The sequence below is a fragment of the Cydia fagiglandana genome, chromosome 24, assembly GCF_963556715.1.
Source record: "Cydia fagiglandana chromosome 24, ilCydFagi1.1, whole genome shotgun sequence".
NCBI classification, from domain to species: domain Eukaryota; kingdom Metazoa; phylum Arthropoda; class Insecta; order Lepidoptera; family Tortricidae; genus Cydia; species Cydia fagiglandana.
In genome coordinates, this window is record NC_085955.1 from 7,301,579 (window position 1) to 7,325,443 (window position 23,865).

At 47.1% G+C, this 23,865-nt stretch overlaps 6 protein-coding genes across 6 annotated transcripts; all 6 read right to left on the reverse strand.

Annotated features, from left to right (window-relative positions):
- Window positions 1-78: 78 nt before the first annotated feature.
- On the reverse strand, window positions 79-459 carry LOC134676640 (histone H2A-like; the record flags this gene model as incomplete). The annotated part of the gene is made up of 1 exon (XM_063535037.1): window positions 79-459. A coding segment is annotated over one exon (381 nt), but the record flags the coding sequence as incomplete, so codon positions are not given.
- An 812-nt stretch (window positions 460-1,271) lies between these two features.
- LOC134676641 (histone H1C-like) lies at window positions 1,272-1,949 on the reverse strand. Its single transcript, XM_063535039.1, has one exon. The coding sequence runs from the start codon at window positions 1,947-1,949 to the stop codon at window positions 1,272-1,274; it is 678 nt and encodes a 225-aa protein (XP_063391109.1).
- A 2,239-nt stretch (window positions 1,950-4,188) lies between these two features.
- On the reverse strand, window positions 4,189-19,686 carry LOC134676147 (uncharacterized). Its single transcript, XM_063534427.1, has 5 exons — window positions 19,401-19,686; window positions 12,546-12,562; window positions 8,069-8,088; window positions 5,442-5,790; window positions 4,189-4,506 (listed from the first exon to the last, which is right to left on the reverse strand). Exons 1-5 carry the CDS (start codon window positions 19,684-19,686, stop codon window positions 4,189-4,191), a joined length of 990 nt encoding a protein of 329 aa, XP_063390497.1.
- Window positions 19,687-19,969: 283 nt separating this feature from the next.
- LOC134676642 (uncharacterized) lies at window positions 19,970-21,031 on the reverse strand. The gene has a single exon (XM_063535040.1). The coding sequence runs from the start codon at window positions 21,029-21,031 to the stop codon at window positions 19,970-19,972; it is 1,062 nt and encodes a 353-aa protein (XP_063391110.1).
- A 993-nt stretch (window positions 21,032-22,024) lies between these two features.
- On the reverse strand, window positions 22,025-22,441 carry LOC134676148 (histone H3). Its single transcript, XM_063534428.1, has one exon. The coding sequence runs from the start codon at window positions 22,433-22,435 to the stop codon at window positions 22,025-22,027; it is 411 nt and encodes a 136-aa protein (XP_063390498.1). The 5' UTR covers window positions 22,436-22,441.
- A 971-nt stretch (window positions 22,442-23,412) lies between these two features.
- On the reverse strand, window positions 23,413-23,790 carry LOC134676643 (histone H2B). The gene has a single exon (XM_063535041.1). It carries the CDS (start codon window positions 23,788-23,790, stop codon window positions 23,413-23,415), a length of 378 nt encoding a protein of 125 aa, XP_063391111.1.
- Between the last annotated feature and the right edge of the window lie 75 nt (window positions 23,791-23,865).

The following is a 23,865-nucleotide window of genomic DNA, read 5'->3' on the forward strand; positions in this document are numbered from 1 at the left end:
CGCACGAGACAAATGCACACATTCACCAGTCGCCGTGTGTTACCGCTAGAGATGTAGCCTGATGAGAAGTGAGGACACTTAAGCCTTCTTCTCGGTCTTCTTGGGCAGGAGTACGGCCTGAATGTTAGGCAGCACACCACCCTGGGCGATGGTCACACCGGAGAGGAGCTTGTTCAACTCCTCGTCGTTGCGGATCGCCAGCTGGAGATGCCTAGGGATGATCCTGGTCTTCTTGTTGTCGCGAGCGGCGTTGCCTGCCAACTCGAGAACCTCAGCGGCCAGGTACTCCATGACGGCGGCTAAGTACACCGGGGCACCGGCACCGACGCGCTCGGCGTAGTTGCCCTTGCGTAAAAGCCTGTGGATACGGCCGACGGGGAACTGGAGTCCGGCACGGTTAGAACGTGACTTTGCCTTTCCCTTAACCTTGCCACCTTTACCGCGTCCAGACATGTTTGATGAGAGATTTAAGTTTTCAGTTTACACACAACGGACGAGAGCACGTATTGCTCGTGAGTGTCGGACAAGAATATTTTTTTAGCAAGCCGCGCGTTAAGCTATATAGTCTCACGGAGCGCGCTGATAGTGGGGATATAACGAGCCGACATAACACGAGACCGATCGACCAATCGACGCCCCGCATGCAAGAGTGCGAATGAATAAATAAATTAATAACAAAATATTCTATAAGTAAGTTCATATAACTCCACATTAATTTATATAATTTGGCCTATATCTATAGGCCATACGTACGTATACTAAGTATGTAGATAACTTACTAAATATTGTTTGAAATGTAAGACTTGCGTCATATCATGTTTATTTATTTATTTACGTTCCAATAAAAAGTTGGTGTAAATTCATGATTAATGAAAACCTAATATAATCTCTATCAGTGTGATAATCATCATCATCGTATTGATGACTTTTGTGCCTTGATATTCGACTTTTTACTCCGATCCGAACACCTTTTGGTATGTTATATATATAAAAACACTTTCGATTCTCTCATTGATAAATCGATCGATCGACTCGTGTATGTGCTCATTGCAATGAAACAGAGGTGATATGAACCTTTGAATACATTTGTTAGCCCTGAAAAGGGCTTTTTGATGTGCGTATAACGCGCACAGGCGTATGACGTGAGTCGAGAAGAGGCGAGACACGTCGTCGTATAATATTTATAGCAACGACAATCGACATCTCCTCTACCATCACGACAACTACCGCGACCGATGTAAGGACGACGACGACAATATGGCGCAGTCTTCTTACTTCTTCGAGGCAGCCTTCTTAGCGGCGGGCTTCGCTTTGGGAGCGGCAGCAGCCTTCTTTGGCTTGGGAGCTTTAGGCTTCTTGGTCGGCGGCTTCGCGGTCTTCTTGGCCTTAGGCGCGGCGGCGCTCTTGCCCTTGGCGGGGGTGGAAGGTTTCTTCGCTGCGGGCTTCTTTTTGGCGGCGGCGGCCTTCTTGTCCTTCGTGGCGGCCTTAGGCTTGGCCGGGGACGCGGCGGCCTTCTTCGCCTTAGCCGGTTTAGCTGCGGCGGGCTTCTTAGCGGCGGCTGATGATTTAGCGCTAGATTTCTTGGCCGCGGCGGGTTTCTTGCCGGCGGATGAAGTCTTCGATTCCAGTTTGAACGAGCCGGACGCGCCCTTGCCTTTGGTCTGTATGAGTGCGCCGGATTCGACTGCGCTCTTCAGATATTTTCTAATGAAAGGGGCCAGCTTCTCGGCGTCGACCTTGTACTGGGCGGCGATGTATTTCTTGATAGCCTGCAGGGACGAACCGCTTCTCTCCTTCAGCTCCTTGATGGCGCTGTTAACCATCTCGGACGTCTTAGGGTGGGTGGGCTTCGCCTTAGGCTTCTTAGCGCCTGCGGAGGCGGACGCCTTAGGCTTCTTCGCGGGCGTCGCCGGGGCGGGAGCGTCGGCAGCAACTGCGGTATCGGCCATATTTAAATAACCAAGTAATATATGTAGTTTAACAAATTAGTAAATCGCACGAACTGCGCAAAGAGAACAGCGGACGCGTGTAAGCGGAGCGCTGCGCTGGCGAGTACTAAACACGAGTCGCATGGGGGCGCCACTTTTTATATATCCACTCCGGCTTAACCGTAACGCAGACCCTTATGTCGCGGGACGTTTTCTCGTAATAACACTTCCAACTTTTCACTTACTCGTTTATGATTAAACTAAATTTATAGTGAATTATATTATAATGATTATAATAAAATTGCACATGTATATTCTTTATGAATTGATATATCTATTTTAATAGAAGTTTTAAGTTTTGGAACGCCGTTAAACGAATGAGGGAACTTTACTTTTGGTATTATAGGTTGCGGACACCTCGGGTCTGTTTAAAAAGTGATTTTTCTTAATTAGAATTACATTTAACAATATTATGTGTCTTCCAGTTAAAAGCGAAGATACCATAGATAGATGTGACACAATAACAAAAGTAGAAAATTATAGTTATAATGTTATTTTGACTTGTTGTCTTCACTGTCGTAAAACAGCCGTACCGCGCCTTGGATTGCCTACGTTCAGCGGTTTGCTCTCTGCTGGTACCGATGTAAAACGGGATATGTATTTTATGTTACGTTTATATAATTATGTTCTATTATACATTACGATATCACCATATTCATGAATATTATTATAATTCTGATGGTTTTTAAAAACTCTCTTCTACGAGGATCATACAGCAGCGCGAACTCACACTCTGAACGTGCGGGCATGGTAGGTAGGTAGAATCTCGTGTAGGTAGGTCGTATTTTATTTAGTTTTGGTTTTAGTAGTAAAGTAAAAATTTATCTGAATATTACGCCTAATATTAAAACAAACGATATACTTAAAATTAAATTATTGCAATTAGTGTGTTTATCGTTGGACATAAGAATCTGTTTAGGTTGATATATTAGGTTGATATATGTACTTAATTATATTCATCATAGGGACACGAGAAGTCTTAGGCTTCTGAGTTACTATATGTAGTTAACCATTTTTATATAAGTTATATTAATATTTTTGATGTGGTAAAATTGAGGTGAGTGGGTGAGGGGATGTTGGGTGTCCCTGTCTGTTTTGTGCACTATTTGCGAATCCTTTACCTAATTGGGCAGTTCATCCTGGTCGTCGTCGTTATCAGTACCTAGTAGTAGGTCACAGCCTCACAGGTGTCAGGTGATAATGCGATTGTTTGTTTTTAAAATATATATATGGTGTTATTAGTAAAACTAACTAAAAAGTTAGCGAGTGTGCGTGTGTGAGAAATACATGTTTGGATTTGGAAAACGCGAGTAATAGGTGAATACTTTATTACTTAATTAATTATTTAGATTTGGGTTAGGGCGATGCTAGTCGGGAAGTCGGGAAAAATAAAAGGAAGAAGAAGAAGATGATGATGATGATGGTTGGATGGATGATTCTTGAAGAGAGGGAGAAATATCTGAATTTATGCATGCTGTACCTACTGGGAGGTGGGTGGTAAATAGACACGCGTGTAAAGCTCTAGCTGGAGACGTTCAATCGAATCTCTATATACTTAGTTATGCCTATTTTATATACGAGTACATTACATACATAGGTATAGTGGGCAGGCAAGGTCTACTTACTAATAATAATTAAAATATGCTTGGTGCACATTAATAATTGTGACGTAAGTACTAGATCGGAATCTAAAGATTTAAAAATATATTTATTAGCTTGCTCTAGTATCAATATTATTAGCGCACACACACATGAGGTTAAACAATAACTTTGCCCTTTGCTTGTAAAAATAACTATACATATTTTTAAATTAAGTAACTACATATAATTGTTGTTTTGTTTGTTTTAGAGAGCTGGGCTGGCTGGCGTCAAACCACCGTCAAAGCAGGCGGCGAACGAGGTGGCTGGCTGCTGTTACAAGTTAGAAAATTGGACTTGCGGTGCGGGGTAAGTAAGTTATTATACATATTATTAGATAGATAGATCGATCGATCGATTGTTTGTCCGTATGTGTCGTTGCTGAAACTTTGTATTTGCGGTGCATATAGTTAGAATTATTTGCGGCCCTGAAAAGGGCCTTTTTGTATTTGCGTCTGAGGACGCGGGCGCCGGGGCGCGCGCGCGCGCGCGATACGGTAATACATGCGTCAGTACATATTACACGATGTCGCGCGCGGCGGACCAAGTGCAAGCGGAGCGCTTAACCACCGAAACCGTAGAGGGTGCGGCCCTGACGCTTCAGAGCGTAGACGACGTCCATGGCGGTGACGGTCTTCCTCTTGGCGTGCTCGGTGTAGGTGACCGCGTCACGGATCACGTTCTCGAGGAACACCTTCAGAACACCGCGGGTCTCCTCGTAGATCAGACCGGAGATACGCTTGACGCCACCTCTGCGGGCGAGACGACGGATGGCGGGCTTGGTGATACCCTGGATGTTATCACGGAGCACCTTCCTGTGGCGCTTGGCTCCTCCTTTCCCCAGACCTTTACCTCCCTTACCGCGACCGGTCATTGCGACCTGTAGTAGATATGAGACTTCTCGAACGGAATACACGGACAACGACACACGACTTGCGGCGCGCGTCGACACGAGTGGAATAACTGGCTATCGACGTCTGTGCGATATTTATACGCTTTACCCTATTGCGGGGAGACGGGGGACGGGGTTAGAGATATCGGAGCATTAATATTTGATTTATTTTTCATTCATGAAATATAATATAATATTGATAAATAATTTCATATGATATGGTTATTTAAATTCATTTTGGGGATATAAATATGTAGTTACTCACATATAATTACTAACTATAATAACGGCGACCGGCTCATGGAAGAGAGGCCGTATGTATAACTAACTACATATATGTAGCACTCTCTATTTCTATTTCATTCCCCTCTAATCTCTAATATTATCCTCTAGCATTCAGTCAGTGGTAATAATTATGTCGATAAAATTTCGAGAAATCTATATTATTTTGTCTTAACTTAACTTTTAGTTGGCGCGTAATATCACGAGTTTAATTCACTTTCCTTCTTTCCATTATACTACATAATAGAGTATATCGCGGTTAAATTTCATATACTACTTACTATATTACCGTACATCTTATGTATGAATTGATGTATATATTTACTAATGACTAATAATATTGATCGATCGATTTATCTACGCAAGTGTTTGTTCAAAGAAACATATTATATAATTTTCGAATCATGTGTGGCCCTGAAAAGGGCCTTTTGATATATGACAGAAGCTTCACGTTCGCATGTCCAGACGCAAAACGCGTGGTACAAAATAATAGATATAATGTAACCGAATGCGTTGGCGCAGACTGCGTTCGGTGATTTAGCTCCGTGCCGATTTTAGCGTGGCGGGTGGTTTTAAGCACGTTCACCGCGGATCCTGCGAGCCAGCTGGATGTCCTTGGGCATGATGGTCACACGCTTGGCGTGGATGGCGCACAGGTTGGTGTCCTCAAAGAGACCGACGAGGTAAGCCTCGCTGGCCTCCTGGAGAGCCATAACGGCAGAGCTCTGGAAGCGCAGGTCGGTCTTGAAATCCTGAGCGATCTCACGCACCAGACGCTGGAAGGGCAGCTTGCGGATCAGAAGCTCAGTGCTCTTCTGGTAGCGACGGATCTCACGGAGGGCGACGGTGCCGGGCCTGTAACGATGGGGCTTCTTGACGCCCCCGGTGGCCGGCGCGCTCTTGCGGGCCGCCTTGGTGGCGAGCTGTTTACGGGGCGCTTTACCACCGGTGGATTTACGAGCGGTCTGCTTGGTACGGGCCATTGCGAAAAATAAAAATTACTACGACACACGGTACTACGTTACGTCAACGAGTCACGAGAGGTAATAAACTTCGCAACGCCGAGAGGCGCTTTTTATGTGCTCGTCGGAAAGGGACGGAGTTAGTGTCCGTGTGAGCGAGAGGGTTATAAAATTCACATACACGGTCCCCCTCGCCCCTCTTTTCCTTTCTCACCAATGGTACGATTTCTAATTACAATAACATTAATATTATTGAAATATTATTAATAAATTTGCTTTTTTTTTTTTTTTTTTTTAGGTATTATGTATGAGTTAGGACAGTTAGTTAGGTTCCGCGGAGCTAGGTTAGGTTAGGATTGTAAATAACAATATTTGACCGAGTCAGGTCAGCAAACCTAACTTACGAGGTTAGGTTAAGTTAGGCGATATTTATGTAAGTATACTCGATATATTGTTCAAGTTTGATTTGTTTTGGAAATTCCTGGCATCTGGTAACCTAACCTAACTTAACCTGACCTAACTCCTAAAGAAACCTAACTCTAGCGAACCTAACTTAACCTAACCTAACTCTAGCGAACCTAACATAACCTGACCTAACTCCTAGAGAAACCTAACTCTAGCGAACCTAACTTACTTATTTTACAGTACATATGGTCCTATTTTCCGGCACTAGTGCGTAAAATAGCACATTTCGTGCTATGTCAAAAGTTTATAAAGGGCCATATGTACACGTCCCTAACCCTATTTAACCTATATTATTAAGTGTTGGTAATGTGTAAATAAATAATATTTTTTATTGATATTTATCGACAGATTGACACAGTATGCGCGGTTAGAAACTTCTTATATCATATTCAGAACGTATTTGTGGCCCTGAAAAGGGCCTTTTTGGTTGTTGCACAAACCACACTCTCGAAGCGTGTCGTGTCGTCGCAATACGAACTACCTAAACCCATTACACTAAAAGTGTATTGAGAAGACAGACCGCATACGAGGAACGACGTACGCTTACTTGGAGCTGGTGTACTTGGTGACGGCCTTGGTGCCTTCACTGACGGCGTGCTTGGCGAGCTCACCGGGCAGCAAGAGCCTCACGGAGGTCTGCACCTCCCTGCTGGTGATAGTGGACCTCTTGTTGTAGTGAGCGAGGCGGGAGGCCTCGGCGGCGATGCGCTCGAAGATGTCGTTCACGAACGAGTTCATGATCGACATGGCCTTGCTGGAGATACCGGTGTCGGGGTGGACCTGCTTGAGCACCTTGTAGATGTAGATGGCGTAGCTTTCCTTGCGCTTATGCTTCTTCTTTTTCTTAGAGTCCGACTTGGAGATGTTCTTCTGGGCCTTGCCGGATTTCTTGGCGGCCTTACCGCTAGTCTTGGGTGGTGTCGAGCGTAGTTACTGTGGGGCTCGCAGATTCCGAAGTCAGGACACGTTCACGCAGGCTGGAACACGCTGGCTGGCTCGCTGGCTGCTGTTACCTCCGGTTACCGCACCATTACCGGGAATATGTAGGGTGTTCAATGAAAACACATTTGTAGGTTTAAAGAAAACTTTGGAGAGTGTTGGGAGGCTGGTGCCTCTGTTGATGCTTGTAGATGAGTGAGTGAGCTCCCAGGGTGGGCGCGTATATATAGGCGCGCTCAGCGCACCCCCACCGTAGGTACTCTAGGCCACGCCTACTCAAGGCGTGGGTGTTACGTGCAGAGTAAGTATTTTCTTTATTGAGCCAATCACAGTACAGTAAATATAATCATGTTACAAAATTAGGGAAAAAGAGGATATATTTAATTGGGGAACAATAAAGACTTATTATCTAACACGTGACATAATAAAACGTAAAAAATAGCCAAGTTAGTACAATAATTAATAATAAAAAATAAACACACAAAATAGATTAGTAACATATGGAACGCTTAAAACTAGACATGAATGATTAAAAACTAGCTATACACGACAATCTCCCCCACGTGTGTCAACACCGTCTGTATGTGAGGAGTGTACAGGTATAAGCCTGGAAACTGGGCGACGGACTTCACCTGCGCGGGTGCGAACAATGGCTACTCTTACGTGGCCATCAGGGCCGGGAAAGAGTTGTGCGATTACGCCTCTAGGCCATGTTCCTCTTGGCATGGAGCTGTCCGCGACTATGACTACGTCGCCTATATGTAGTTTCTTCGCGTTCTGATGAGCACCGGGCCGAGGGAGGAGGCTGGGTCGGTATTCCTTCTGCCAGCGCCTCCAAAAATGGTCGGCTAAGGTCTGCGCTGTCTTCCATGACGAGAGTGTCATAGTTGCATCTGTGAAGACGCCCAGTGGTGACATGGAGCTTGATCGACCGATGAGAAAATGGTTTGGCGTCAGGGCTTCACTGTCTAAGTCTGGATTTACTGGCGTCAACGGTCGAGAGTTCACTATGTGCTCGGCTTCCAGCAGCAATGTGTGCAGCACTTCTTCATGAGGTGCTCTCTCTTTGAGTGTTACTTTTAGTGACCTTTTCACGCTGCCTACGAGCCGTTCCCATGCGCCGCCGGCGGAAGGGTTGCCGGGCGGTATCTTTTTCCAGGTTATGGCTCGCTCGATCAAAAATGGCTTTAAGTTGTCGGGCAGCGTCTTCTTGGCCTCTGCCAGTTCTCGCTCTGCGCCGTAAAAGTTGGTGGCGTTGTCAGAGTATAGAACCGTGGGCGTGCCGCGTCGCGCTATCATTCTGCGCAAGGAGAGTATCATAGAGGATGCCGAAAGTGAGGCGGCAAGCTCTAAGTGCACAGCGCGTGTCGTGAGGCATGTGTATAATACACCCCATCTCTTTTCGCGGCGACGGCCTATCGTGATTTGCATAGGGCCAAACAGGTCTACGGCTGTGGCGGTAAATGGCGGTTGATTCGCCTGGAGCCTCTCTGGCGGGAGGTCGCCTACAGGAACCTTGAGTGTGGTTCCTTTATAGGTCCGACACCATTGGCACTTGTTCGCTATATAGCGAATATTACCGCGCAGCCCGATGATAAAATATCTCTGCTTTAATTCGTTGATTACGGTTGCGTGGTTACCGTGGTCGAAGAGCGCATGGAAATGATATATCAGCAGTTTGACAAAATCTTCTTTTGCGTACAGAACGGGGATGTGCACGTCTTTGTCTATTCTGGCGTTCAGCACGATGACTCCGTTCTTATCCAGTCGTATTGCTATCTTATGCAGCGGAGACTTCTTCGGTAGAGGCCGCCCAGTTTCCAGTAGCTTAATCTCCTCTGGAAAGGCAGCATGCTGACTCCGGCGAATTAGCAAAATTTCTGCTAGATTTACATGCCCTTTGTTCATTTCTGTGTCTGTTTTCTGGGATAGCAATGAGGCTTTAAAAGCCTCGGCGGCAACCAGAACCCTAGCGGTGGCGCGAACTAGTCGTACGAACTTTGAAAATCTACCTACTTCCGGTAGGTACTCAAACTTATTTTTCGCGACACCTACTGAGCATACGAGTTTGCTAACGCGCTCTTCGCCCGTATCGGCGACGGGCGTGGGCGTTTTCTCGGTCGGCCAATGCTCTTCGGGTTTACGTATAAAATCGGGCCCTATGAACCACCGGTGGTTCACTCCAAATTGCGCAGGTATTCCGCGGGTCGCGTCGTCAGCCACGTTGGCTGCACTAGGCACCCAGCGCCAGTTGGCGGGGGTGGTAGTGTTCTCTATTTCTGCCAACCTGTGTGCCACGAACGTTTTATACCTACGTGGGTCCGCACGTATCCACGTGAGCGCCGTTTTAGAGTCAGACCAAAAAAACTTTTCCTTTACTACGTAATCTGACTCCTTGACTATGGTTTCCGCTAATCTCGTGGCTAGTACGCAGCTCTGCAATTCCATTCTCGGAATGCTCACTACCCGGAGAGGCGAAACGCGGGCCTTAGCGGCTACTAACGCGGAAGTTCTAATCCCCTCGGGGTTGACGCTAACCAGATACACGGCCGCGGCATATATTTTTTCGCTCGCGTCGCAAAAAACATGCATATATGCCTCCCTATTAAATGCGGGCACGTGTCGCGGAATTTCTAAGTCCCGTAATTGTTGTACGTTTTCGATGAACGATCGCCACGCGGGTGCGAGTGAGACGGGTATAGGCGAGTCCCAACCGATTCCGGTCCTCCATATCTCTTGCATTAACGCCTTGCCTAAGACGGATATGGGGCTTACGTAACCGATCGGATCGAATATTGACATCGCGCTACTCGTTACCTGTCGCTTTGTAGGTAATTTCTGACCGTTAAGTACGTCTTCGGGCGTATTACGAAAGTTCACGTTGAAACCTAAGGTGTCACGCTTGTGATTCCATTTCAAACCTAAGGTACGTTCGCTCTCGTTCGCGCTTAACAAAGACGTTTCCTCTTTGCTGTTAACTACGTCAGCAATTACCGCAGGATGGTTCGACGCGAACCCGCGGAGTTCGAATGACGCGCGCATGTTTAGCTCGTAAATGTCGTTTACTACGCGTCTGGCGTCCTCCTCGGACGTGTCGAGGGCGATTAACATGTCGTCCATGTACGTATTTTTAATTGTTTTTTCAGCTGCGATCGGAAATTCAGCACTATGCGTTTTTGCGTTTTCGTTTTTGACATATAAAGCGGTTGTCGGCGACGCTGCCGATCCAAATATTAGCCGCTTCATTCTGTACTCTTGCGGTGGAGAAGTACGGTCTTCCCCCCTCCAAACGAAACGTAACGCATCGCGATCGCGCTCTAAAATTTCGATTTGCAAAAACATCTCTTTGACGTCGGCTATTACCGCGATTTTGCCTTCGCGGAAGCGCACTAATACGCCAAAAAGTGATTCTAACAGGTCGGGGCCGGCCAGCAGCGCGCTGTTCAGTGAGCGACCGTATGCTGTGGCAGCCGCGTCCCAAACTAGCCTCATTTTACCACGTTGCGGGTGAAATGTGGGGAAATGCGCTAGGTACCACGTCCGAGGTGCATCGGGAGGCGGGGGCGAATCCATCTTCTCCGCGTAACCTTTATCGAGCAAATTATTCATATGTTTCGCATATTCGGCTTTCAACTTTTCGTCGCGGTCTAGTTTACGTTCTAGACTGAGTAGCCGCTTTAATGCTTGCGCTCGGTTATCGGGGAGTTTTTCGTCGTCGGTTCGCCATAATAAGCCCGCTCGATACCGGTTCTCCCCCGGTATCTTATCGCACGTGGCTTTTAATAAGTCTAGCGCTCGTTGGTCGGGATCGGCCCGAGGCAACTTTTGTGAAACGCCTAACGATTCTATGTCGAAATGCCGTTTCATGAGCTCTAAAGCTTCGTCGTCCGCGGTTTTAGGCCGTGCATGCCCCACAAAATTTACCGCGGCGCGACGCGTTCGGTCTGGGCCGTGTAGAACCCATCCTAATCTGGTTAGACTCGCGACGGGAAGGTTAGGCGGGCCGTCTATGACTTGCCGAGAAATGATGAGGTGCCAGTTATCTTGACCTATCACGATAGTAGGTACGGCCGTAGGGTAACTTAACTCGTCCGCGATTTTCGACAAATGTTCGCACTTGTCTACTAAGTCACGTGGTACGCCTTGCGAACCTATACCTATATCGCCTATCGTGAGCACCTCCATTAACTCCAAATGTCGGCTACAAAAACCCCTAATCGCGACCTGTAGCGCGTACGAGTCTGGGTCTCTAACTACGCCGCCTATTCCTTCAATTTCTAACGTCTCTCCGCGTACGCGAGGCGCGATTTTATCGGCTGTCTCGTGCAGCATTAAAGTCATTGCCGCGCCTTCGTCTAATAGCGCGAGGGTTTGTACGGTACCTAAAGGTCCCGACACCTCCACAGGCATGACTTTGAGATACGTTTGCGGGAGTCTAATATTGTTTACAGATACGGCCGGCGTACTGTTACCGTTCGCGGGCGCGGCCGCGTTCAGTCCGTGTAACAGCTTACTGTGTCCGGCTTCGCACTGGTTTACACCGCACGCGACGTATTTACACTTAAACGGCCTACGGTGATTCACGTCTAAACATCTATAGCACAATCTAGCACCCTTCACTAAGTCCCAACGCTCAGATATCGTCGCGGCTAAAAACTTTGAGCACGCACTAACCTTGTGCTCGTTCCCGCTCTTACAAATGGCGCACGTAGTGCGAGAGACAGGGACGGACGATACCTGCTGTTTGGGTCTAGCTCCGGTTGACGCGGGTTTTTTTTTATTGTTATTATCTTCGCGTGACTTGACTTGTGCGACAGTATGTTTACTACGCGATCTACTCTCCGTTTCGCGTGGGTAATTTTCGTGGAAATCTGACTCCGAGTCCGTACTACAGTCGCGGGAGAACGCGGGGGCGCGGGACCTAGAGGGAGCTTTGCTCGACCGCCTAGGTTCGTGCTCAAAAGATACCGTGTTCACTACAGCTCGCGATCTAGTAGCCGGTCTGCGGTTTACGCGTTTGGCTGCAGTACTAATGTCGTTGAGAAACTCAGATAAAGCGGCTAGGCCGGGAGTTTCCGAATTAGTCTGCCTATATTTGGCCCATTCGTAACGCACTATCAAATTTAATTTGTCCACTATTTTGTTCACTAGTTCAGGCGCGTGCAAATATTTTTCTTGACGCAATGATTTTATGGTGGCGACGGCGTTCGCGATATGCGCGGCGAAAGAAGAGATATTAGCATTGTCCTCGGACAAACGCGGCATGCGTTTGATATTATGCAGTTCCGTAAGTACAATTTCTTCGGGGTCGCCGAATTGCCGTTCTAGCGCTTCCATAATTTCGTATGGATCCTGAACTGTGTACATGATCGATTTAACGGCCGTCCGGGCCTCGCCTTTAAGTGCGCGCCTAATTCTACTGACATTGTTAACGGCACTAAACATGGGCGACGTGTCCTCGAACTCCGCCCTAAACGATATCCATTCGGTTATATCGCCACCGAATGTGGGTAACTCTGGCGGCTTGTGATACATTGGCGCGTAGGTACCTTGCGGCACCTCTAAAAATCGCGGTGGCGGCTTGCTAACCCTATCGGTCGCGGCGCGCGGCGCGGTTTCTTTCGGCGGCGGGATTTTTACGTTTTCACTCGCGATTTCGCGCTGTAGCCTCGCTTGTTCTACCCAACTTCTAGTTCGTACCTCGGCCTCGGTCGCGATACTGCCGCCGTCAGACTGCGCCTTAGCTTGGGCAATCTGCAGCTTCGTTTTGGCGGTATCGGACTCTGCCTTGGCTACGAGTAGAGCGGCTTTACGAACTTCGAGCTCGGCTAAAAGCACGGTTAATTCACTATCGCGGTCCCTATTTGCCGATTCGCGGACAGACCTAACTGATTCGCGAACGGACGGCGCTCGCGGCGGCGGCGCAACAACGGGCGGCACTAAAGTATTCGACCTACTGCGAACTACCACTGTTTCATCATGATGCTCTTCTGAGTGTACCGACTCATTATCTCTCTCACCACTAGTTTTCCGGTTGTCGCTGGTGCCTTTGCTCCACGTATGGGTCTCGCCGGACGTAGTTTTGCCGGACGAGGGCGTGGGCGTGGGGACAGGCTGGTCCCGTCTGCGTGAGCGAAGTGATCTTCCGCTTTGTGACATCTTCTTCTTTCTTGATTTTTACGCACAAAACACAACACTTGACACACGCGGGGGTCCCTAACTATATACAAATTTACCTGCCTAACGCCTATGCTCTGACGCTACAGAACGCAACGCCAGTGCCCCTAAGCGTGGATCCCTCGGTGCGCTGAATCTCCCGCAATGGCTAAGTGCAGTGCCTAGAGCGTTCGAAAGCAGCGTGATGGTATCACCATGTGACACATGCAACTAAAGTTGCCAGGACGCGTGAGTGGAGGAAAACCTACAACACTGCACGGTCCGCCGGCAAGCCGGTAATGGTGGGTTATGGAGAGGTAGGTAGGTAAGGTCTGAGCCGAAGCGAACTTCGGAGGCTCAGCGCGTTCGTTTTTCTTTTTTCCTCTGAATCAAGTAAAGCTCTACTTAAAATTCAGCGCGTACGTGTTTCTTTCTTCATTCGGCAACGAAGGACCATAATGTCGAGCGTAGTTACTGTGGGGCTCGCAGATTCCGAAGTCAGGACACGTTCACGCAGGCTGGAACACGCTGGCTGGCTCGCTGGCTGCTGTTACCTCCGGTTACCGCACCATTACCGGGAATATGTAGGGTGTTCAATGAAAACACATTTGTAGGTTTAAAGAAAACTTTGGAGAGTGTTGGGAGGCTGGTGCCTCTGTTGATGCTTGTAGATGAGTGAGTGAGCTCCCAGGGTGGGCGCGTATATATAGGCGCGCTCAGCGCACCCCCACCGTAGGTACTCTAGGCCACGCCTACTCAAGGCGTGGGTGTTACGTGCAGAGTAAGTATTTTCTTTATTGAGCCAATCACAGTACAGTAAATATAATCATGTTACAAAATTAGGGAAAAAGAGGATATATTTAATTGGGGAACAATAAAGACTTATTATCTAACACGTGACATAATAAAACGTAAAAAATAGCCAAGTTAGTACAATAATTAATAATAAAAAATAAACACACAAAATAGATTAGTAACATATGGAACGCTTAAAACTAGACATGAATGATTAAAAACTAGCTATACACGACAGGTGGCATTGCGATATAGTTAGATGCTTACAGTACGAGAGTCGAACTGGAAATATGATATTTTTTTACGGTCGCCCGATCTTTGCTAGCGTAGCGTACGGGAAATAGGGGATTAAAGATCGAGCGTCGAGCCCGCGGTATCTCGACCAATAGCGTTCGTGCATCATTAACATCGTCTGTAGGCATGGTGGGGAGTGCGAGGGCGTGTTGATATTATGTATTTAAATATTCATTATTATATTATCAATAATAAATAAACATTACCCGCCTGATGTGCTATGCTATGTAATAATAATAATGAGTTAACCAAAATATATTTGAACCATAACCATCTGTCATCAATTTTTATAACTGTAGGCGGCCAAAAATTTGGTATATTATAATTATTTATTTATTTATCATTCTTTTGTTACAGAGACACACTGTTGTAGCTGAGTAATTAAGTAAGTAAGTAAGTAAGTAAGTAAGTAAGTCTTTGATCCGTCCGAGCCATCCATAAACAAATAAGTGAGTGAGTGTATCCGAGTGTCTAATTTATAATATATTTAATTATGTGATGTATGTGTTTTTCACTATAGGAACGATAATCACATTATAGTTCAGTACCTACTCTTACCGTAATTATAATTCATTCATAAATGTGTAGTATCATAATTATTTTTTTTTTTTTTTTATTATTATTATTCATCGATCTAATGACATCATATACGTATGCGTTATGCCATGAAACTTATAACTTTTACACAGAATTATATTGTGGCCCTGAAAAGGGCCTTTTGTAACGGTCACTCGGGCGGGAATGTAACAGAGGCCCCGTGCGTGCGATAAATGTACGCACGAGACAAATGCACACATTCACCAGTCGCCGTGTGTTACCGCTAGAGATGTAGCCTGATGAGAAGTGAGGACACTTAAGCCTTCTTCTCGGTCTTCTTGGGCAGGAGTACGGCCTGAATGTTAGGCAGCACACCACCCTGGGCGATGGTCACACCGGAGAGGAGCTTGTTCAACTCCTCGTCGTTGCGGATCGCCAGCTGGAGATGCCTAGGGATGATCCTGGTCTTCTTGTTGTCGCGAGCGGCGTTGCCTGCCAACTCGAGAACCTCAGCGGCCAGGTACTCCATGACGGCGGCTAAGTACACCGGGGCACCGGCACCGACGCGCTCGGCGTAGTTGCCCTTGCGTAAAAGCCTGTGGATACGGCCGACGGGGAACTGGAGTCCGGCACGGTTAGAACGTGACTTTGCCTTTCCCTTAACCTTGCCACCTTTACCGCGTCCAGACATGTTTGATGAGAGATTTAAGTTTTCAGTTTACACACAACGGACGAGAGCACGTATTGCTCGTGAGTGTCGGACAAGAATATTTTTTTAGCAAGCCGCGCGTTAAGCTATATAGTCTCACGGAGCGCGCTGATAGTGGGGATATAACGAGCCGACATAACACGAGACCGATCGACCAATCGACGCCCCGCATGCAAGAGTGCGAATGAATAAATAAATTAATAACAAAATATTCTATAAGTAAGTTCATATAACTCCACATTAATTTATATAATTTGGCCTATATCTATAGGCCATACGTACGTATACTAAGTATGTAGATAACTTACTAAATATTGTTTGAAATGTAAGACTTGCGTCATATCATGTTTATTTATTTATTTACGTTCCAATAAAAAGTTGGTGTAAATTCATGATTAATGAAAACCTAATATAATCTCTATCAGTGTGATAATCATCATCATCGTATTGATGACTTTTGTGCCTTGATATTCGACTTTTTACTCCGATCCGAACACCTTTTGGTATGTTATATATATAAAAACACTTTCGATTCTCTCATTGATAAATCGATCGATCGACTCGTGTATGTGCTCATTGCAATGAAACAGAGGTGATATGAACCTTTGAATACATTTGTTAGCCCTGAAAAGGGCTTTTTGATGTGCGTATAACGCGCACAGGCGTATGACGTGAGTCGAGAAGAGGCGAGACACGTCGTCGTATAATATTTATAGCAACGACAATCGACATCTCCTCTACCATCACGACAACTACCGCGACCGATGTAAGGACGACGACGACAATATGGCGCAGTCTTCTTACTTCTTCGAGGCAGCCTTCTTAGCGGCGGGCTTCGCTTTGGGAGCGGCAGCAGCCTTCTTTGGCTTGGGAGCTTTAGGCTTCTTGGTCGGCGGCTTCGCGGTCTTCTTGGCCTTAGGCGCGGCGGCGCTCTTGCCCTTGGCGGGGGTGGAAGGTTTCTTCGCTGCGGGCTTCTTTTTGGCGGCGGCGGCCTTCTTGTCCTTCGTGGCGGCCTTAGGCTTGGCCGGGGACGCGGCGGCCTTCTTCGCCTTAGCCGGTTTAGCTGCGGCGGGCTTCTTAGCGGCGGCTGATGATTTAGCGCTAGATTTCTTGGCCGCGGCGGGTTTCTTGCCGGCGGATGAAGTCTTCGATTCCAGTTTGAACGAGCCGGACGCGCCCTTGCCTTTGGTCTGTATGAGTGCGCCGGATTCGACTGCGCTCTTCAGATATTTTCTAATGAAAGGGGCCAGCTTCTCGGCGTCGACCTTGTACTGGGCGGCGATGTATTTCTTGATAGCCTGCAGGGACGAACCGCTTCTCTCCTTCAGCTCCTTGATGGCGCTGTTAACCATCTCGGACGTCTTAGGGTGGGTGGGCTTCGCCTTAGGCTTCTTAGCGCCTGCGGAGGCGGACGCCTTAGGCTTCTTCGCGGGCGTCGCCGGGGCGGGAGCGTCGGCAGCAACTGCGGTATCGGCCATATTTAAATAACCAAGTAATATATGTAGTTTAACAAATTAGTAAATCGCACGAACTGCGCAAAGAGAACAGCGGACGCGTGTAAGCGGAGCGCTGCGCTGGCGAGTACTAAACACGAGTCGCATGGGGGCGCCACTTTTTATATATCCACTCCGGCTTAACCGTAACGCAGACCCTTATGTCGCGGGACGTTTTCTCGTAATAACACTTCCAACTTTTCACTTACTCGTTTATGATTAAACTAAATTTATAGTGAATTATATTATAATGATTATAATAAAATTGCACATGTATATTCTTTATGAATTGATATATCTATTTTAATAGAAGTTTTAAGTTTTGGAACGCCGTTAAACGAATGAGGGAACTTTACTTTTGGTATTATAGGTTGCGGACACCTCGGGTCTGTTTAAAAAGTGATTTTTCTTAATTAGAATTACATTTAACAATATTATGTGTCTTCCAGTTAAAAGCGAAGATACCATAGATAGATGTGACACAATAACAAAAGTAGAAAATTATAGTTATAATGTTATTTTGACTTGTTGTCTTCACTGTCGTAAAACAGCCGTACCGCGCCTTGGATTGCCTACGTTCAGCGGTTTGCTCTCTGCTGGTACCGATGTAAAACGGGATATGTATTTTATGTTACGTTTATATAATTATGTTCTATTATACATTACGATATCACCATATTCATGAATATTATTATAATTCTGATGGTTTTTAAAAACTCTCTTCTACGAGGATCATACAGCAGCGCGAACTCACACTCTGAACGTGCGGGCATGGTAGGTAGGTAGAATCTCGTGTAGGTAGGTCGTATTTTATTTAGTTTTGGTTTTAGTAGTAAAGTAAAAATTTATCTGAATATTACGCCTAATATTAAAACAAACGATATACTTAAAATTAAATTATTGCAATTAGTGTGTTTATCGTTGGACATAAGAATCTGTTTAGGTTGATATATTAGGTTGATATATGTACTTAATTATATTCATCATAGGGACACGAGAAGTCTTAGGCTTCTGAGTTACTATATGTAGTTAACCATTTTTATATAAGTTATATTAATATTTTTGATGTGGTAAAATTGAGGTGAGTGGGTGAGGGGATGTTGGGTGTCCCTGTCTGTTTTGTGCACTATTTGCGAATCCTTTACCTAATTGGGCAGTTCATCCTGGTCGTCGTCGTTATCAGTACCTAGTAGTAGGTCACAGCCTCACAGGTGTCAGGTGATAATGCGATTGTTTGTTTTTAAAATATATATATGGTGTTATTAGTAAAACTAACTAAAAAGTTAGCGAGTGTGCGTGTGTGAGAAATACATGTTTGGATTTGGAAAACGCGAGTAATAGGTGAATACTTTATTACTTAATTAATTATTTAGATTTGGGTTAGGGCGATGCTAGTCGGGAAGTCGGGAAAAATAAAAGGAAGAAGAAGAAGATGATGATGATGATGGTTGGATGGATGATTCTTGAAGAGAGGGAGAAATATCTGAATTTATGCATGCTGTACCTACTGGGAGGTGGGTGGTAAATAGACACGCGTGTAAAGCTCTAGCTGGAGACGTTCAATCGAATCTCTATATACTTAGTTATGCCTATTTTATATACGAGTACATTACATACATAGGTATAGTGGGCAGGCAAGGTCTACTTACTAATAATAATTAAAATATGCTTGGTGCACATTAATAATTGTGACGTAAGTACTAGATCGGAATCTAAAGATTTAAAAATATATTTATTAGCTTGCTCTAGTATCAATATTATTAGCGCACACACACATGAGGTTAAACAATAACTTTGCCCTTTGCTTGTAAAAATAACTATACATATTTTTAAATTAAGTAACTACATATAATTGTTGTTTTGTTTGTTTTAGAGAGCTGGGCTGGCTGGCGTCAAACCACCGTCAAAGCAGGCGGCGAACGAGGTGGCTGGCTGCTGTTACAAGTTAGAAAATTGGACTTGCGGTGCGGGGTAAGTAAGTTATTATACATATTATTAGATAGATAGATCGATCGATCGATTGTTTGTCCGTATGTGTCGTTGCTGAAACTTTGTATTTGCGGTGCATATAGTTAGAATTATTTGCGGCCCTGAAAAGGGCCTTTTTGTATTTGCGTCTGAGGACGCGGGCGCCGGGGCGCGCGCGCGCGCGCGATACGGTAATACATGCGTCAGTACATATTACACGATGTCGCGCGCGGCGGACCAAGTGCAAGCGGAGCGCTTAACCACCGAAACCGTAGAGGGTGCGGCCCTGACGCTTCAGAGCGTAGACGACGTCCATGGCGGTGACGGTCTTCCTCTTGGCGTGCTCGGTGTAGGTGACCGCGTCACGGATCACGTTCTCGAGGAACACCTTCAGAACACCGCGGGTCTCCTCGTAGATCAGACCGGAGATACGCTTGACGCCACCTCTGCGGGCGAGACGACGGATGGCGGGCTTGGTGATACCCTGGATGTTATCACGGAGCACCTTCCTGTGGCGCTTGGCTCCTCCTTTCCCCAGACCTTTACCTCCCTTACCGCGACCGGTCATTGCGACCTGTAGTAGATATGAGACTTCTCGAACGGAATACACGGACAACGACACACGACTTGCGGCGCGCGTCGACACGAGTGGAATAACTGGCTAGTCCTTGCTTCTTTCATGCCTCCCGAAGGGAGGCATGAGATGCCTTCCCATCCCTATTTGGGATTTTTGGCGGTCTCTAATCGCCACCCGTAACTACGGGTGGGTCTGTTTTGTGCCCTTATTCTAAGGGCGGTGGCTTCTGTGCCATGGCTAGCCGTGATGGCCTGTCATGGCTTTTGTTTCTTATTTATAGCCTATCAGCGGCTTTGTGGCTGTGGGGCCTCGTAGCTGCTGTGGGCTGACTCCCTCTGCTTCTTGCGCCGGTGTCCCAGGGGGGGAGCTGGCGCTGTCGGCGGCTGTCCGGAGGGCGTGCGTGGAGCGGCGCAGTGCCCGCTGAGTGGCGTCTTCTTTTTCTCCTTCTGGCACCCGCGCCCTGGGGGCGCTGGCGCTGACGGCGGTTGTCCGGGGGGCGTGCGTGGAGCGGCGCGATGCCCAGTAGGTGGCAGAGACGCGAGTGTGCGGCGCGCTCGGTCGTCTTGTTCGGGCGCAGCTGTGGAGCTGCGACGGTTGCGTGGGTGGGGCCGGTGTCCGCGAGAGCAGGTGCTGGCGCGGGAACCGGGGGTGCTGGTACAGAGGTTCCCAGCTTGGGGGCCTCTGTGTGTCCGGCGTCGTTGTTGTGGTGGTGAGGGCCCTTAGAAGGGCCTTTGTGGGGCTGCGGGGCGACTCCGGGGCTGGCACGGAGTTGCTGGTCCTTGGGCGGCGGGATGTTGTCATCATCATCATCCTCTTCGCAGTCGGGCGGGCTGCGCTCCGGTCCCTCCTCAACTGCCGAAGGTCGAAGAGTGGTCGGGCGCTCGTCCAGGTGGCGCTGTGGTTTGGTATCTTCCAGGGACGGCTCCACTATCCCAGGGGCGAGCGCCGGGGGATATACCTCCATGTGCGGAGGTATATGACCGACTCTCTCCGAGCCGGCAACCCTGGATCGGTCACGATCGAGGTGCCCGCGAGGGGAAAGTCGGTCTGGGGCTACCCGCGGGAGGGGGGTCGGTGCGTGGGGGCGTCCAAGGGCTTCAATGAGTCCGTCGAAGTCGAAGCGCCACGGCTTTGTGGGGCCGCGGGCGGGTTCGGGAGTCCTGGTGTCGACGGGTACTTTGTAAAACTCGCGTTTCAAACTACCCACCCTATCCGAGGGGACCGGGGGGGTCGCGAGTTTTACTGTTGAGGCTGCGGGTGGATTGTAAAATCCGTTTTCTTGTCTACCCACCCGTCCCGGAGGGACGGGGGGGGACTTCGGTGGCTTCTTGTCCATGTGTGCGGGACCTGCGCGACGCGTCACCGTCGGACGACCCTGTTAGACAGGGCGACCATCGGTGGATGGGTTCAGGTCGCAGCTGGGCTTCTCCTCCGGCCGGGGCCGGGCGCGTTCCGGCTTCGATTTTCGCAGGAAAATCGTCGGCGGATATGCAGGTGCTGGTGAGGTGCGTCCGTGCGAGGTTCCGAGTGGCTCTCCAATCAATAACTGGCTATCGACGTCTGTGCGATATTTATACGCTTTACCCTATTGCGGGGAGACGGGGGACGGGGTTAGAGATATCGGAGCATTAATATTTGATTTATTTTTCATTCATGAAATATAATATAATATTGATAAATAATTTCATATGATATGGTTATTTAAATTCATTTTGGGGATATAAATATGTAGTTACTCACATATAATTACTAACTATAATAACGGCGACCGGCTCATGGAAGAGAGGCCGTATGTATAACTAACTACATATATGTAGCACTCTCTATTTCTATTTCATTCCCCTCTAATCTCTAATATTATCCTCTAGCATTCAGTCAGTGGTAATAATTATGTCGATAAAATTTCGAGAAATCTATATTATTTTGTCTTAACTTAACTTTTAGTTGGCGCGTAATATCACGAGTTTAATTCACTTTCCTTCTTTCCATTATACTACATAATAGAGTATATCGCGGTTAAATTTCATATACTACTTACTATATTACCGTACATCTTATGTATGAATTGATGTATATATTTACTAATGACTAATAATATTGATCGATCGATTTATCTACGCAAGTGTTTGTTCAAAGAAACATATTATATAATTTTCGAATCATGTGTGGCCCTGAAAAGGGCCTTTTGATATATGACAGAAGCTTCACGTTCGCATGTCCAGACGCAAAACGCGTGGTACAAAATAATAGATATAATGTAACCGAATGCGTTGGCGCAGACTGCGTTCGGTGATTTAGCTCCGTGCCGATTTTAGCGTGGCGGGTGGTTTTAAGCACGTTCACCGCGGATCCTGCGAGCCAGCTGGATGTCCTTGGGCATGATGGTCACACGCTTGGCGTGGATGGCGCACAGGTTGGTGTCCTCAAAGAGACCGACGAGGTAAGCCTCGCTGGCCTCCTGGAGAGCCATAACGGCAGAGCTCTGGAAGCGCAGGTCGGTCTTGAAATCCTGAGCGATCTCACGCACCAGACGCTGGAAGGGCAGCTTGCGGATCAGAAGCTCAGTGCTCTTCTGGTAGCGACGGATCTCACGGAGGGCGACGGTGCCGGGCCTGTAACGATGGGGCTTCTTGACGCCCCCGGTGGCCGGCGCGCTCTTGCGGGCCGCCTTGGTGGCGAGCTGTTTACGGGGCGCTTTACCACCGGTGGATTTACGAGCGGTCTGCTTGGTACGGGCCATTGCGAAAAATAAAAATTACTACGACACACGGTACTACGTTACGTCAACGAGTCACGAGAGGTAATAAACTTCGCAACGCCGAGAGGCGCTTTTTATGTGCTCGTCGGAAAGGGACGGAGTTAGTGTCCGTGTGAGCGAGAGGGTTATAAAATTCACATACACGGTCCCCCTCGCCCCTCTTTTCCTTTCTCACCAATGGTACGATTTCTAATTACAATAACATTAATATTATTGAAATATTATTAATAAATTTGCTTTTTTTTTTTTTTTTTTTTAGGTATTATGTATGAGTTAGGACAGTTAGTTAGGTTCCGCGGAGCTAGGTTAGGTTAGGATTGTAAATAACAATATTTGACCGAGTCAGGTCAGCAAACCTAACTTACGAGGTTAGGTTAAGTTAGGCGATATTTATGTAAGTATACTCGATATATTGTTCAAGTTTGATTTGTTTTGGAAATTCCTGGCATCTGGTAACCTAACCTAACTTAACCTGACCTAACTCCTAAAGAAACCTAACTCTAGCGAACCTAACCTAACTCTAGCGAACCTAACATAACCTGACCTAACTCCTAGAGAAACCTAACTCTAGCGAACCTAACTTACTTATTTTACAGTACATATGGTCCTATTTTCCGGCACTAGTGCGTAAAATAGCACATTTCGTGCTATGTCAAAAGTTTATAAAGGGCCATATGTACACGTCCCTAACCCTATTTAACCTATATTATTAAGTGTTGGTAATGTGTAAATAAATAATATTTTTTATTGATATTTATCGACAGATTGACACAGTATGCGCGGTTAGAAACTTCTTATATCATATTCAGAACGTATTTGTGGCCCTGAAAAGGGCCTTTTTGGTTGTTGCACAAACCACACTCTCGAAGCGTGTCGTGTCGTCGCAATACGAACTACCTAAACCCATTACACTAAAAGTGTATTGAGAAGACAGACCGCATACGAGGAACGACGTACGCTTACTTGGAGCTGGTGTACTTGGTGACGGCCTTGGTGCCTTCACTGACGGCGTGCTTGGCGAGCTCACCGGGCAGCAAGAGCCTCACGGAGGTCTGCACCTCCCTGCTGGTGATAGTGGACCTCTTGTTGTAGTGAGCGAGGCGGGAGGCCTCGGCGGCGATGCGCTCGAAGATGTCGTTCACGAACGAGTTCATGATCGACATGGCCTTGCTGGAGATACCGGTGTCGGGGTGGACCTGCTTGAGCACCTTGTAGATGTAGATGGCGTAGCTTTCCTTGCGCTTATGCTTCTTCTTTTTCTTAGAGTCCGACTTGGAGATGTTCTTCTGGGCCTTGCCGGATTTCTTGGCGGCCTTACCGCTAGTCTTGGGTGGCATTGCGATATAGTTAGATGCTTACAGTACGAGAGTCGAACTGGAAATATGATATTTTTTTACGGTCGCCCGATCTTT

Excerpts from the sequence above, each read along its gene's own strand:
- LOC134676642 (XM_063535040.1), bottom strand. The coding sequence starts at position 21,031 with ATGGACAAGAAGCCACCGAAGTCCCCCCCCGTCCCTCCGGGACGGGTG.
- LOC134676641 (XM_063535039.1), bottom strand. The coding sequence starts at position 1,949 with ATGGCCGATACCGCAGTTGCTGCCGACGCTCCCGCCCCGGCGACGCCC.
- LOC134676147 (XM_063534427.1), bottom strand. The coding sequence starts at position 19,686 with ATGACCGGTCGCGGTAAGGGAGGTAAAGGTCTGGGGAAAGGAGGAGCC. Across the intron at positions 5,791-8,068 it reads CTCCATGTCACCACTGGGCG|TTTCGCAATGGCCCGTACCA; the intron begins TCTTCACAGATG and ends GTAATTTTTATT. Across the intron at positions 4,507-5,441 it reads CCAACCTGTGCGCCATCCAC|GTCGCAATGACCGGTCGCGG; the intron begins GCCAAGCGTGTG and ends TATCTACTACAG.
- LOC134676643 (XM_063535041.1), bottom strand. The coding sequence starts at position 23,790 with ATGCCACCCAAGACTAGCGGTAAGGCCGCCAAGAAATCCGGCAAGGCC.
- LOC134676148 (XM_063534428.1), bottom strand. The coding sequence starts at position 22,435 with ATGGCCCGTACCAAGCAGACCGCTCGTAAATCCACCGGTGGTAAAGCG.